The sequence below is a fragment of the Gymnoscopelus braueri genome (assembly GCF_963280865.1).
Source record: "Gymnoscopelus braueri genome assembly, chromosome: 14".
Lineage (NCBI taxonomy): Eukaryota > Metazoa > Chordata > Actinopteri > Myctophiformes > Myctophidae > Gymnoscopelus > Gymnoscopelus braueri.
The window spans coordinates 27,377,737-27,394,357 of NC_137619.1; the positions used below are offsets into that span (position 1 = coordinate 27,377,737).

At 41.4% G+C, this 16,621-nt stretch overlaps 1 protein-coding gene across 1 annotated transcript in view; it reads left to right on the top strand.

Moving 5' to 3' along the window:
• nrg3a (neuregulin 3a) overlaps positions 1-16,621 on the top strand; it is a 489,374-nt gene that overhangs the window by 385,461 nt on the left and 87,292 nt on the right. The window contains exon 6 of the mRNA XM_080449647.1: positions 12,276-12,349. Coding sequence (XP_080305773.1) covers positions 12,276-12,349 — 74 coding nt within the window. The remainder of the gene's footprint in view (positions 1-12,275; positions 12,350-16,621) is intronic.

Here is a 16,621-nt window from a genome sequence, read left to right on the forward strand (position 1 = left end):
CTGGTCCCGCCTCCGCTCCCCCCCGCCTCCCTGCGAGGTTTCGAGTAGGCTAGCAGTTTCAGAGTTTCAACACTTATGGCATGCCTCTGCCGCCGCTGCTGCTGTGTGTGCGTGCGCGCGCGCGTGTGTGTGTGTGTTCAGAGATTTGAGGAGAATGTGCTGCTGTGTGTGTGACGCTAAATCACAGTTTCAAAATAAAGTTTAACCATTGATTTTTATTTCAGTCTTTCAACAATAAAGTTGCTAGTTTCAAAAACGATTCCCATTTAAAAGGTTTCTAACATGGAAAACAAAATAATACCCAAGGAGAACAGTGTCAAAATGCATATTCTGAAAGTGTGTTTGTGACCAATTTGAAACTCTGAAAAGGTGTTGACGAAACACTGTAAAATGTGTTTGCAAGGATTTGAGAAACACTTTCAGCCTATCAACACTTTTTTCAAAGATTCAAAACCAGTTCTCAGTCTTGAAATTATTTTCAAGCCTTTTGAACCCTTTATTTTAAGTCAGGAGTTTACAAGGTTTCACACATGTAAAACAAAATAATACCCAGGGAGAACAGTGCCAAAATGCATATTCTGAAAGTGTGTTTGTGACAAATTTGAAAATGTGTTGGCGAAACACTGTAAAATATTTGTTCAGAGTTTTGAATTTTTTTTTCGGCCTATCAACACTTTTTTCAGAGATTCAACACTTTTTTCAGAGATTCAACACTTTTTTCAGAGATTCGAAACGAGTTTTCAGTCTTGCAAAAAAGGTTTTCAAGGTTCTGAAACCTTTATTTGAAGTTAGGAGTATTGGCAGTGATCCGATTCCATAGGCAAGCCAAATACGATAGTGCCTGGCGGAACACGGCCAGTTCCAGCCAGGCGATTTGGTCTGGGCGAGAAAACATTCACTTTCAAAAGCATCAGAAGCGGACTCGTCAAAGCTAGTGCCCCCGAAAAGGTCAGGACCAGCTAGAGAACGAGCCAGAGAGGCCCTAAAAATTACCGAGTGAAGTGGGAAGTGTTAAAAAGTGGATACATTTTAATGTGGTCAACCTCAAACCCTCCGTTGGGAGGACTTGGAGAGATAGCTTCCAGCTGGGGGGGGGGGGGGACTGTGACAAATGCACATTATATTATTATATTTATCTGCTTGACCTATGGGTGTTATTTTATACGAGGGATATGTAACATCTGATCTACTTATGCATGTTATTATATACGTGTGATATGTAACATGTTGGACACAATGAGCAAAATGAACATTTCCTATTCACGTGAGGGGTAATGGGTCTGATCAGTGGGTGATTGAATGAGTTGTGCCACCCGACGTTACTAATAGAGGGTGCGGTTCAGGGGGGAGGGAATCAAACAAACAACCTGTGTAGCAGAAGCGACAGGAGGAAGAGAGGGGAGATCTCCTAGGCGCCAGCGTTACCTGTTTAAGTCATTAAAAGTTTAGACTCGGGTGTAACTAAGCTGCAGCCAAGAATTAACAGAACGGACGAGCCCTGCGGACAACGGACAGAGTCGTTGCGAGGCCGTGGGGAATCGAGTGCTGGTTTTGTGAATGAAACGCCGAGGAGCGGGAGGATTCTGACGGAGCCGCCGCGGTGAGATAAAACCAAGCCTTCTGTTCTGTTGGATTACAATTTACGGGGTACCCCAAACTTAAGTGATTATTTGGATCGCCGATGCGGAAGGCCGTTTGAGTTTCGTTTTGGATTAAAGGACATAATAGACACTCTCGAGGCCGCGGTTAGAAGAAGCCGTTCGGACTATAACGTGGGACGTTTGTTATTGTTTGGAAAGCGGGTAACCGACCGTCTGTGCGGCGCTCTGACTATAGTAACTTTTTGTTGTACCTTTGTTTATTGTTTACGGGGGAAGCTGTGATTTGGGTGGGAAGGGGTTGTTGAAAGGAGTACTGTTTTTGTTCATCTGTTTGTTTATTTATTTCGTTTATTAGGGAAAGAGTTAGGGACAGAAGTTGATTTAAAGCCGAAGTGTATTGTTTATTTACCATTTAATTTGTCAATTGTTTATTTTGTGGCTTAATTATTAAATTAATTTCAGTTAAAATCCTGTCGATCCTGTTGATTTTCCTTTAGTTAAGAATTAGCCTCTCAAGGTAAAGGCCGATTGTTACAATTGGACTTTCTTTGTGTGTGTGTGTGTGTGTGTGTGTGTGTGTGTGTGTGTGTGTGTGTGTGTGTGTGTGTGTGTGTGTGTGTGTGTGTGTGTGTGTGTGTGTGTGTGTGTGTGTGTGTGTGTGTGTGTGTGTGTGTGTGTGTGTGTGTGTGTGTGATGGTAGTTCCCTGCATGGTGTGGTCCAAAGTTCAAGTGAGGCTAGATGCACGGGATGACTGAGCTCAGTTAACCCCTTAAACCCCATATGGTTGAGCGCACCGCGTCTCGTTGTGAGCTTGTCGATTGGCTATTTTCAGCGAAAGCTTTCCCCACAATACGGATGCTGGGGTTTAAGTGGTTAAGAGTCCACATTGACCTGGGTGCACAGCAAAATCCTCAATGTTAATTTCACTCAGAGTTAACACAGTTTTGAGGTTTGGTTTGGTTCAGTTATTGAAAATAATCAGTTTTATTATTTTATTATTTTACTCTGCCTGTGAATTCTGAAGAAAAAGAATGTTATTACCCTCAGGTAATAATGTTGAAGTTCAACCTTTAATGTAAGCTGGGTGTAACCTTTACAGCAGTGGTGGAAGAAGTACTCTATTTTACTTTAGTAAGAGTGCAAAATTAAAGACGGGGTGCTGTGATTTTCAGTGATTCCCCCCCCCCCCCCCCTAAAACATAATCATCAGGTATTATGGTTATACTAGGAGGAAGATTTTTTTCAAAAAAGTGTACCGAAATTGTTAAAATTATGTTTTTATGTGGACACGCCTCCAGTTCATTAAGTAAAGTTCTTGAGAAAATGTACTTACTTTCTAGAGATGCGCGGATAGGGTTTGTCGTCACCCGAATCCGCATATACATGTTCATTATCCACCCGCCATCCACCCGCGGTTAATTATACCATCCTATTTCTAGATCCGCACCAACCGCATCAAATTATTATTATTTTCCTGACGTTAGGTTTCAACAATGTTACTCACCACTGTCTGTCGCGATGTAGTGACTGTATACAATCCATATCTATGGTAACAACAAGACGGAGCTTGAAGCTTCATTTATTTTACTTTCGCTTTCAACATGTCTGCGTTTTATAAGCGACTTTTGGGGTAATTTGGCACTTGTTTTGTGCTTGTTTTCATAGACCTTGCTGCTTATTTCTCTCGCAAAATATGGCAACACTGGCTGGAGCCGGTACAAAGACCCCTTGCCGGTAACGTGCAGTAGGTGGCTAATTTGTGCCTGATGTAAAATGATGTAATATTAAAATACTACAAACGCACGCACGGCGAGATTTCGTGCTTTTTAAAAGCTATAATAATAGGCCTATAGATTGATATCATTAATGTAATTCCCACATTTTTTCACCCGCGGTTTATCCAATATTAATTCATTATTATATTTGATTGACCCAAATCCACCCAAACTGCGGTTAACTGTGGCAACCGCGGCTAAAACCGCGATCCGCGCATCTCTATTACTTACTTTCTACCACTGCTGCGTAGTATAGAAGATCAGACAACAGAGAAACTTCTCTCCCCACACAGCTTGAACGTTTGATCTTCTGTTGGGCAACGTGACTGTTTAAAAGGAGAGCAAATGTCTCCTTCCATCGCATGCTTTCATGTGCTCGCCATTCGCATGAGTGTGTTCACACAAACATATACGCATGTGTGTTCTCACTTTTCCTTGCAGAACTTCAGTAGCTTGAGGCAGCTTGTTTATATTTATCTCCTACTCGCATGCGAGCACACACACACACACACACACACACACACACACACACACACACACACACACACACACACACACACACACACACACACACACACACCCCACATCCCTGTTCTTGTTAATTAATGACAGTGGTGTTAATTAGGCAGCATACAGCTACCATACCCTCTAACTCTCTCTCATCCATTTACTCATATTTTGCAAACCACCACTACAAATCTCCTCCTACAGAAGCAGTACACAATTCACAGGTTATTTTGGTGAAGGGGTTATTGTTTGCCCTAACAAAAGAAAACGCACATGCTTTGAAATAGTGGTTTCAGTTCTTTGACCAAGTGTAAATTAGGGTTTAACCACTTAAGCCCTATTTTCAATTAAAACAATAAAAATAAAACAGCTCACGACACGTTGCTTAGCGACATGTTGCAGTGCAAAATGTTACGGTGCAACTCGTTATGTGTGAAAACAATTGGAAATTTTCCCCCTTAATGACAGGCCTGATACATATGTACTATACTTTGCGCGTCTGTGTAGCCGCCAGGGTCCGACCACGGGCAGCAGACATGGTTCTGTACATACCATAATTTACATACCGTGACATACCATACTTTGCCATGGCAAGAGACCATTGTGAAAAGAGATCTACTATGAAAATACTGTGTATTTAATTTTTTTTTATATTATTTTTATTGGCATGTTTTTCACAATAACCATTTCACATAAATGTGTTGAGTGGACATTTCTCTTAATATTATTTTCATTCACAAGTGTCTGCTCCTACCAGAGCGATGGAAAGATAGACAACTAACTTTTTTTTGCAGCAATGGAGGATCAATGGTTCCTAGAAGTTAGCAGCAAACACTCTACTAGCAGCGCAGTATTTTTGCAGTGGAACAGACAGTTTGTGATACACTGGTTAGAAGTTAGAAGAGGATAGAAGTTTAAAGAATCAGATTTAATCAGATATTATCATCACATCTGATTCAATTTAACATGTAACTGAAGTCTCTGTTAATCACATTACCATCAAGCATCACTTGCCCCCTACATTACTGTCAGATATTCAAATTTAGTGCTTGCACAGGAAATTACACATGTGCACACAGGAAATAAGGGATATCAAATACAGAAAACAGCCAGTGGCTAACAGCTAGGCTTTGAATTTACCCAAACTCTTTGTTATGTCATTTCTTTGTATTTCTATGCATTCCTGTTATTTCTTGAAGACCTCAGATGTATTCTTTCAGAAAAGCTTCAAAAAGGTTTTTTTTTCAGGTTTTTATTCTGTTCTGCTTTTTTACCATTTAACACACCTGCCAACGAACCTCCCTTCAAGTTCAAGTCCTTTATTGTCATATAATAACACAGCACATAGTGACACTTCACTAAACCTCTCAAAGAAAGCGTCTATTTTTCAGTCAGTGTACTTGCCCACACATAAAGTATGCACAGTCACAAAATCTGGGAGGCAAGTGTGGACATGAACTGGTGACAAATTTTAAATCATGCGGACCGCAGGAGCAGAATGTAATTTGGCCTTTAGAATGCACATATGCTACAGGAAGGGGGGGGGGGGTCTGTGTGTGCATGTACAGTACATGTGTGTAAGTATGTGTATGTGTCCTCTGCATGAATGTGCTGTGTGTCTGTGTTCTTGTACAACTGTGTGCCTCCTCGAATTGACGTTTCGGCCCTTAGGCCATCTTCAGAATCAACAAATAACAACAAACAAACATTTGTTGATTCTGAAGAATGCCTAAGGGCCGAAATGTCAATAAAAATACTGCATAAGGAGCCGGAGTGTGCAATTTCCCCCCCTCCTATTTAAAACCTGTTCATGCGTCTTTCAGAGCACAGTTCTGTTTTTGAGGCATCGACATGAGGCACAGACCAATAAAATGCAATGAATGTATAAACTGTGTGGTATTATTTTAGCACCCATTATAATAGATCTTGGAGACTATGACTTCCGTACTATGACGACGTCATATTAATGACATCTGTGATCTCCATGTACTGTATGGGCATAAAAGGGACGCATGACAGACAGATAAACAGACAGAAAGATACACCGAGATTTGTGGATTTATAGATATTTTTATAATGAGAACCGCTGATTCGACAATTTGCCCCTGGGCTCTGCTTTCCCCTGGGTTCTCAGCAATACACATGGCAAGCTTGAAGTCGATCTGTTGAATGGTTCTCGAGCATGTGAAGGACTCACTCGCTCACCCACTCGCTCGCTCGCTCGCTCACTCACTCACTCACTCACTCACTCACTCACTCACTCACTCACTCACTCACTCAGATTTCATGCATTTATAGATAGACTGTGGTGCAATTATGGTGAACAACTGGCCTCAGATAACGCACGTCATTGATGTGACCGTCCGTCATTGACGCTTTCTATCTGTCAGGGCATTAAAACCTAACCTGAGCTATTTTTTTTTAATTTTGAATACCCCCCCTTCCACACACTCCTCCCTAAAGGCTGTGAGGTACAGCCATGCACTTACGACTCATTCTTTTGATAATCTTCTTCACCTGCACTCGGTGCAACGAGGCTGCCTCCTCCCATTCAAGACACAGTGTGTCTGGGCGAGCTGCAAATGGACTCTGTTTAAAATGACCTGTTAGCATACTGCACCACACTGCGGCCGATGAGAGGTTGCAGATTAAGGAGGAATTTCCTTTTCTTAATAGTTATTTTTTTCTCCCTCTGCTTTATTTTCATTGGAGACTGATATTAAAAAGAGGAAGTATTATGCATAAGCAAATGGTCCCTCTCTAGAATACACTACTGCTGATTCATCCCTGCATGCTGTATATGACAATGGTTCTCAAACATTTGAATGTCAAGGACACCCAAATTGATACTGTTAGACCGCAGACACCCATTTGAAAGGATTTTGTGCCAGGACTCCCATAAAAATATTTTTCTACATTTTTGAATGGGCGAAATGTAAAATAAGTGTTTAAACGGTTCCTTATATTGCTGGGGATCCCTGGAACCCATCCTCCGGATGTAAGACCCCACTTTGAGAACGAATGCTGCATGATGACTAAAAAGCTTTATTACCCCAATCTCATGTTCTATTATTCAGAATCCACTTTTTTATCCCTACCCCACACATACATAGACTAACATCATACATTATCCAAAGTACAAGTCAACACCTATATAGCAACACCACACTGTGACCATTCAGAAGCCTGAGGAACACTATGGCGATATATTGCTATTTTTTGAGACTCACATACGGGTATTTTTGGGCATGGCCGAGTTGGCCATTGGTGCAAACAACTCAGTGGTGACTAATACACGTATCACTGTATACGAATGAGTGATATTTCTCTCCTAGTGCAATGGTTAAGTATCATAGTGCAGGGATTTGCAACAACCACCATCCTATGAAAAATTGGGACATCCAGAAATGTGTTTTTAAAGCTCACAAGTCACAAAAAGGAGCCACATCCATGCAAGAAGCACCTTTGTTTTCACCTCCAACACACTCACTTGACGTTGATTCCCTTCCCCTTTTCGCACATACTTGGGTGACATCACTGTAGCTAAAGGAATACTGTTTGTGAATTTAGTTATCTACCAACTGTGCTAGCTTTGGCACCTACTGATTGTGTAGTGTGTCGTTTCATACGATTATGTTCTGGTTATAAGTATGTGCTTGTCAGTTGAGAACAGTGGATCAGTGAATTAGAAAAAGCAGCAGTGTGTCAGGCTGATATGTCTTTATCTGTATTTCGCTAGAGAAAATAATATATTGCCCAAGGTCTTGACAAGCCACGAAAAGCATTTTAACATCCTGACAAGTTTCTTTGGAAGGTGCAGACATGCATGCTGATGAGAGAGGGAGAGAGAATTATGAAGAGAAGCATTCATCATTGCCAAAGTTTATCCTTAAGAGGGCCTGTGTATATCAGCCCTCACAGTCTGTGTGAACTGTCGAATGTTGATGTTTTCCACTGTTTCGGTTCCCTGAGCCGGGATACACTCCAGCCGAGAATTCTACCATCTGCAGAAACTTGGCGATGGAGTTTTGTCCATGTTTGACATATAGTCAGTTCAGCAGCAAGGTCACTTGCGGTGACAGTTCAGCGTGCGGTGACAATTTAGCTTGCACTGATTGGTCAGATGCTCTGTTATCAGCCCCTTCAGCCCTCACCCAAGCTGGTTTATGTGATATTCTGTGTGTGTGTGTGTGTGTGTGTGTGTGTGTGTGCGTGTGCGTGTGCGTGTGCGTGTGCGTGTGCGTGTGTGTGTGTGTGTGTGTGCGTGTGCGTGTGCGTGTGTGTGTGTGTGTATAGGTATATATATATATACATATTACTGTATGTTTGGCGATCTCTGAGAAGCAACATAGCTATAGACAATTACCATAGCTGATGTAAGGCTTCTGTTGATTTTCACATAATGACTCCCACTGTCTGTCTCTGCCCCTTGTTTCTTCCCGAGAGTGAGCTGTTATTATTTCTGTTTTTTTTCATAGCATACCATTGTTCCATTCAACATCTGACTCATTTAATTATTGAAAATGAAAACAGACTGTTTTGAAATGACCCATGCATTGTCCTTCTGCGCAGCACCAAATCTTCCATGCTGTTATGTAAGCCTCTAAACATGGCTCCTGCACTTTGGCAGCCCTGAACGTGCGTGCGTGCGTGCTTTCGTGCGTGCGTGCTTTCGTGCGTGCGTGCGTGCGTGCGTGCGTGCGTGTGTGTGTGCGTGCGTGCATGCACAATTGCAAGCAGGACTCATGTGGTATGTGACTTTTTAGAGAGACAGAGGACGTAAGACTGGGTGAATCCAAGATGGCAGAGAGACAAAAGAGAGAGATGTAGACAGATACAGAGTTAAGTTGTTGAACTTTGGTAGAATATTGAATATTGTCAAACATCTCCAGCTGTTGTGTCTCTTTGGTAATAGAGTAATAAAGTAATTCGATTCACTCTTATTATAGACCTGTATTCTATTTTGTAGCACATAAACAAACACAAACATTGCAGATTCCACTATCATAAAAAATACTTAAATAGCAAATATAGAAACACAGTTCCTTGTGCATATAGTCTAGATATCAAACAGGTCGTGCTGCGGGAGTATGCGGTGATGGGCGTTGATGCAGCCATATATAAAAGTAGTGTTATCTAATCCTGGTGAGTTGCCATGGCATTGCAACGGCTTAAAATACTTTTTGCAGTTTTTCTGCAAGAAGGTCCTCTGCATGCCGCGAGGTTGAGCGGCTGTTTTTTACCGCATTGACACAGCCCTGTCAAACAAACAGAGCGAGAGAGTGCGAGTTAGATAATATAGATTTATGGAGGTAACAGGGCAGGAAATGGGGACTAGTTAAACATTTTACTGACATCAATGGGAAAACAAATCGGACTAAATGAGCCCATTAAAGCTTGCCAACTTTCTGTCCGTGTTACTTGATGGGCCATTTGATTTGAATGAGCTCGCCCAATATGAACTGCCTTTACGTCGCTGGCTGGTAGATAATGGAGAAGCTTAGGCTATGTTGCTGTGTTAAGTTTGCTGGGAAAGCGGAATGAGGAAATGGGATAGCAGCACGTCACTGTGTGGGAGTGATTGTGAGGAGTCAGTCAGTCAGTCAGTCAGTCAGTCAGTCAGTCAGACTGTCAGTTAACCATATTCACTATTATAGGCTGCCCCTCCCCAAAGGTTGAAGAGCAAATGGATCGTTAAAAAGGAAGGAAGAAAAGTCAAAGGGTGCCAGTGCGGCATAGCAGAAAGAGTGGGAACAAATACGATTAGGGAGCAGCTACTTGTACTGGAGTTGTTAACCTCTTCTGTCTATGCAACCTACCTTTTCCCAAAGAGGGACAGAGGGAAACACTGAGCAGTAAAGTGAAGTAGAAAAGGGTCAGAGGCTAGAGATTGACCTCGGAACTGTTGGAGGCATAATAATAAATCCTGTAGGTTGGATAACCCTCACGGCCTCAGTGCTCCGATAAACTGCTGTTTAGCTCCTTTAGAGGTCATAACTTCCAATAATAATAACCAATAATATTGGTGGTCACACTGGTACCAAATCTTCCCTGCAATAATATTGTGCTGCCTTGTTTCTGAGACTGAACTGTTTGTGAATGTACAGTAATAATCCTTAAAACATGTGGCAGGATTCCGGATCATTGATTCACTTGTAGATAACTTGCCAACAAATGCTGACCCGAACAGCAAGGAGTAAGAAATGGTCCTTACATCAACAGGCTTGCCTCTTAACTCTATAATACAGGTTAATACTGTATCTCATTTACTGTAACATTGTCTTGACAAGTTCATACCCAACTAAATACATTTGCAATACTAGCCACCTCATCTAACCACTTGACTCCAGCTGCTCCTCTGTTTAAAAACCCAGTTTACTGTCTATGGGTGCGTTCGGAAATTACGCACCGGAGCACACTCGCCTATTAGTTTGTATTGGCCAGTGCGCTCAGTGCTGTATTTTCGAACGCACCCTAAGACAGTCTATCAGTATCAATATACAGTAGTCCAATCCGCCATCTACAAATGCACCAGCAGTACCTTTTGAATTCCCAAACCATTCAGGTAAGACAAGACCTTTATTGATCCCGCAGGGGAAATTCAGTCGCCAGAGGCAGCACAGCAGTTATGATACAGTCACAGGGTAAAATAAGTACTGTAGATACAGCAGGGTGAAAATATCACACAAAAAGAAACGTGATCAATAATGAACAAAAATTAACAACCTTTGCCACCTCCACCACCCTGTCCAGGGTAGCCCCAACAACGGAGCCAGCCATCCTAACCAGCCTGTTCAGGTTGCTTGTGTCCCCAGCAATAATGTAACCCCTGCAGCAGGCAATCGCAAATAAGAGGACACTAGCCATTGCAGACTGATAGAACATCTACAGCATCTTGTTACACACCCCTAGGACCTGAGCCTCCTCAGAAAGAACAGTCTACTCTGGCCCGTTCAACACATACTTTGAGACTACCGGTAGCTCCCAAATCCACATACTTCATGCCAAACAAGGGAATATCTTCATCCCTCCTCAGCTGCAACACTACAGTCAGTTCTCCGTTAAACACAGTTTCCTTACTTACTGGAATATGCACATACATACATATATTGGCAACTCTTCATCTTTTCTTCCAAACAAACTATAGATTGAGGGCTAGACACCACCTTAATGTTGCCCTACTCCTGTATACTCACTCAGTCACTCACGCACGCTCTCAAGCGCACACACACAATCTAATTGTTTGTCTTAATTGTGTTGTCTTTGATATAGCAATATTATGTTTACTTATTTTTATATTTTTTATAGGTGATTATTTTGTATAGGCTAAACCTTACAGGGTTAATAAATAAACAAAACCGCAAAAGCATATAGTACGCATTTGCAGAGCAACATATTTGTTGTTAATGGTCTCACACTGTCAACGTGAAAAGATACAATATCTGTGAGGTCAAATTGCAGTAATTTGAAGGTGTTCAGAGCCACAAATTTTTCTCACGTTGTCAGGAATTATTAATGTTGAATGACGCTATGACCCCTAAACATCACAGGCATACAGTATCAGGTTGTCTTTACATCATTATTCCATGTCTCTAAATCTCTGTGAGCATTTACAAAATGTTCTCAGTGTTCATTTATTGACTTGTAACTCAAGAGAGTGTACAAACGGAAGCACATGAAGCCACTCTCAGAGTGAAATTAACATTGAGGATTTTACTGTGTACTTTACGACTTGCATTTGTTGTAGGCCTGGAGTTTTTTTTTTTTTTTTTATCCCACGATTTTGTAACCCTTTTTTTTTTAATCTAGATTTTTATCCCACGATTTTGTAACCCTAATTTTTTACCCGGTGCCAATTTTCTAAGTGATGCTGGGCGCTACACTCCCCTCACCAGCCTAGGGAGGCCAGGGCCGAGCTCATGCCTCCTTCAATGCATGAGAGCCAACTGACCTTCTTGTCACCTGACAGGGGGGAGTTTCCCTGGTTGGACGTAGCGCGTGGAAGGAACACGTTATTCCAACCAGTTCCCTTCTCCTCCATCAGGCGCCCTGGCTGTCATGGGCGAGGCGGTATAGCAACCAGGATTACTACATGTTTTTGTGAGGGTATTAACTACCCTAGTAGACACCGGGAGAACATGCAAACTCCACACAGAGTAGGCCCTTTCGCCAACCCCAACTAGGGTATGGGCGCTGATGACGCGGAGGAGAAGACACGCCCACAGCGTCCCCGGTGGGAATCGAACCCAGGACCCTTCTAGCTGTGAGGCGACAGCGCTACCGACTGCGCCACTGTGCCCCTGGCCTGGAGTTTCTTGACCAATTCAAGTGTACCCATGGGTGTGTCCTAATACTACTCTCTCTCTCTCTCTCTCTCTCTCTCTCCACTAGGTGTCGAGAAGGCTACCAGGGAATCCGCTGTGATCAGTTCCTACCCAAGACGGACTCCATCCTGTCTGATCCGAGTAAGAGTCCTGCTCATCTCTTTACATTGCTGCTCATAATGGCAGATATGAACACTGTCATCACAGTAGAGTTAACTCATTGAGACCTGAGGCCGATTCTATAGATGCCTTCTAAATTAGTAGTTCTCAAACTTTTTTCGTGCCAATTGATATGTATTTGGCCGTGGACCCCCATCTGAAAATGTTTTGTGCCAGGGACCCCCAGAAGAGAATATTTGAGTTTAAAAATCAAAAAACACATTCAAGATGTATTTAAAAAATAGCAGATGTACAAGCTCACAGCGTGGCACTAAGTGACGCGCTGTGAGCTTGTATATCTGCTAATTTTGAGAACCACTGTTCTAAATCTGAAGAGTTTTCAGAAAAAAGTATGTTGCTATATATATAGCTAAAATCTAAAATGACATGCTTTCCCGGTTTTAATGGGTTAAACGTGTTTGACATGCAAACACGTCAATGGAATGGGAATGGATTTGTTTTCCTTGAATCATCCTCAGACTCAGTGAAGTAGGCAGTACAGTAGAATAGAAAAGTCTGTTCTTAACACAAACAATTATGAAGTGATGACAACCAATTGATTGAACGTCCTGTTGTGTTTTTAATCATCTGGCCCCTATTTTTCTTGTTGTTGCCATAATTTTGATTGTTTATGACAGTTTCACAATCTCATCTACAGTTGCAATTACAATTTAGTCACAGAAGTAGAGTGAAGAGACAACAATGTAGTGCCTCAAAGAAACTAGGATACCAGGTAAACAATGAACATAGCATCTGTCTAAACAAGATGCTATCTGAAAAGCATTCTTAATCTTGACATTTGTGGTCAAGATAAAACAAGTCTAACAAAACAAGTGAACAACAAGTGACTAAGATATATGCATGGTAAACTCGCATCTATATATATATATTTTTTAAAGGTGTTGAGAGGAGTCTGAAGAGGTGAGGCTTCAGACTATATGGCAGAAAATTCAGGAGTAAAAAAATTCATAGGAAGCAATATAGGACAAACTAACATAATTTAATTCAGATCCATTTCAATGATTGAACCATATTGGCCTAATGTGCTTAAATCCAGTTAGCACCATATGCCCCTGGAATACCTACAGTCATGACACATTCATGGATGTGTCCGCTCTACATCTGTGGAGTAGCCTAGTGGATTCTCTGAATGCTTTTCAGATCAGTGGTCCATGTTCGCTCCCTGGTCATGGCAACTTATTTTCATTAGTCTTAATGCCAGGTTAAACTGACCCTTACGGGTCCATTTGGTTCCCTTTCTACACAAGTCACTTTAACAAGACTATGATGAGGATTTTATTGATTGTAAAAGATTGTATTATTTTCAGAGTTTGGAGAGAGAGGGTGAGAGAGAGAGAGAGAGAGAGAGAGAGAGAGACATGCATGAATGCAATTTGATTGATTGATTGATTGATTGATTGAATACTTTATTAACAGTTTGCAAATAGTACAGTGGTACGATTATACAATGATGCTAAAAAAAATCATCACGACATTTAAGGACATACAATAACATCCAAGAGACACTAGTAACAATAAATAAATAAGTAAAAGTATATGCACAGAAAATATTTCTGGTGTCAAGCTTAGAAGACTTGTCTAGGACCAGGTGCAAATTGCAGACAGTTGCTCTTTTATGGTGGTTTTGAAGGAGGGTAAGGAGTCTTTGGTTGTTTGATGGTTGTTGGTAGGGCATTCCACATTTTGGTGGCATAACAGTAGAACCCATTTAACCCCATGTCGAATGTGGGTTGAACAAGATCAGTGGAGCTCCCTCTGGTGTTGTGCCTGTGTGTCTCTCTCACGTTATTGAAGTAGTTTGACAGGTACATGGGCACTGATCCCTTGAGTATCTTGTAGACCAGGCCCATTGCAAGTTGCTGTACTCTGTCCTCTACCCTGAGCCATCCCACCCTAACATAATGAGCAGGGGTTAGGTGAGTCCTAGGTGTGAGGTTCAGTAGTAACCTGATCAGTTTGTTTTGAGAGGTCTGAATTGTTTTGCTTTTAATGCAAAAGATACTTGATGGTAACATCGCTATTTTATGAATCCGCTTTTCCTTAGTGAAACTCTTTTTTTGATCAAGTAGTGACGCAAGCTTCATCTTTCCAAGGATTTCTGACGCTTTGTGCTGCTGAGCCAGAAAGAAACTTTCAAAGTGCATTTCTAGTGAAGATACCATCACCCTCAATATCTGGAGTGTGCAATTACTGTAGCACCTTTATCATAAAATGTACGACCCTTTTCACCATGAACGATGATAGCTGATAGCTGTACCCCAGTTGGGCGGGGTAGAAACATAAGATACTGTAGACGCTGATAAGAGTAGGATATTTAAAGAGTACATATTGATATTTCTGTAACATGAACTCTGAGCTTATGAGTTGTCTTTGACATTGGAAACTATCCTGTGATATGACACATCTTGAAAAAAAAACTTTCCAATTTAATAACTGATATAGGGTGTAATTAGTTTCCTCCCCTATGTGAAATGGTGCAGTAGAGTCCGTCTGTTCAGTTGCAACAATTGGTTGAATTACATATCTGTTGAATCATAGATATGTGTTCAAAATTACACATGTCCCGACTCCCTTCTCCCTAAACATTCTCATCACGTGCCACAGACAGACAGAAAGGCCACTGAAACGTATCCAGTTTTCAATACATTGATCTGATGTGACAGGGTTCCAGCCTTTGTTCTCAGCTCAACTCTGAGAGACACAGTATTGAAACACAATATTATGTTTCAACTGCATCAGATTAGATTTTTCGTTTGGTAAAACATTGTCATGTATGCACTCACATCACGACTGAATTTATTGTCTTAGTTGCCAGTCACTACACCTTTTTTGATAAGGCTTTATTGTTATATTAGATTTTCCTGATATAAAGGAAACACGGCATCATTATGACATGCTAACAACATGAGAGGTAATGAGCGGTAATGTGAACCTTAACATATAAAGTCTATGCATACAAAATATATAATAATAATAATAATAATATATTTCCGGAGGTCATTACCACTCGGCTGTTGAGTGAATGAATGGAATAAATAAATATATTTAGTGTTATTGTACAGTATTAGGCTATATACTATTATTCCTCAAATACAAACCCCTCAGGTACAGGGTGGCTTGCTCTGCGTTGGCCTGGTTGGTCATCATTGGGTTTTGACTATGCTGGTGGGTTATAATGTTCATTTGGGTAAATGCCTATGTGCCCCTAGGTAAATGCCTATGTCACCCGGAAGTCCAACCACAACGCAACTGTATATAGATGGGAAATAATAATATAATATACCCGGTGGTTCCCAGCCGGCAGTTTAGCCCCAAATTATATGAATAAAGGAATAATCTAGTGTATCAACAATGAAAATATAAATTAATATAAGCCAGTCTCCCAAAAGTTATATTTAGCTAGCATCTGTCAAGGTTCTGTAGCCGAGTCAAAGCCGGTGTTAGCAATCCAAAAGAACAGACAGTGCCAGAGTCAAGCTGGAGTCAGTAATCCCAAAAGAACAGAACAGACAGTGTAGGTCTTAAGTTCTCATGTGGGGTCAAGCTTTGGGGGTCTCATCCTTTTTCACGCTCTGTTGCACACACTGGCTAGGAATGGTGCTGAGCAGTGGTGACGTTGTGTTGCTTGGAGCTCCCCTGGGTTGTGTTCTGTCGCCTCTCCTGCATTCATTGTATACTAACAAGCAGTGTTGGAATAGTTACTACAACAGAGTAATATGTTACTTATTACATATTACTTGTTTAAAAAGTAATGTAGTTACTTTACTTATTACTCCCTGCCAAAAGTAACTAGTTACTTATTACTTAGTTACTTTTTTTCTCTCGCCCCCAGTAATTGCATCCTTTCTCCCCAAAAGTCTGACTTTGCATTTTCAACATTAGCAGTTGTTTTTTTTCTCTTTTCTGCAGCCTACATTGTAAAATCCTCATTGTTGATTTAACTTTTTTTTTTTTGGGGGGGGGGGGGGGGGGGGGGGGGGCATTTTTTGGGCTCCCCAGTGTCTCTTGTACCCCCATTTTTTTTTTTTTTTAACATTCAGTCATTCATTCTCATTTCAGAGATTTTCAGAATGGGCGTGTCTGAACAGGCCATTTTAGAATGGCAATGCATGTGACATCACTTGCATTGCCATTGCATTGATGCTGGCCAGACAGAATTGCTCAGTAGCCCCCCCCTGCCCAAGAGGACGTTTTGGTATTGCAGCTGAAAGTGCTGTATAAGCCAGAGACAAT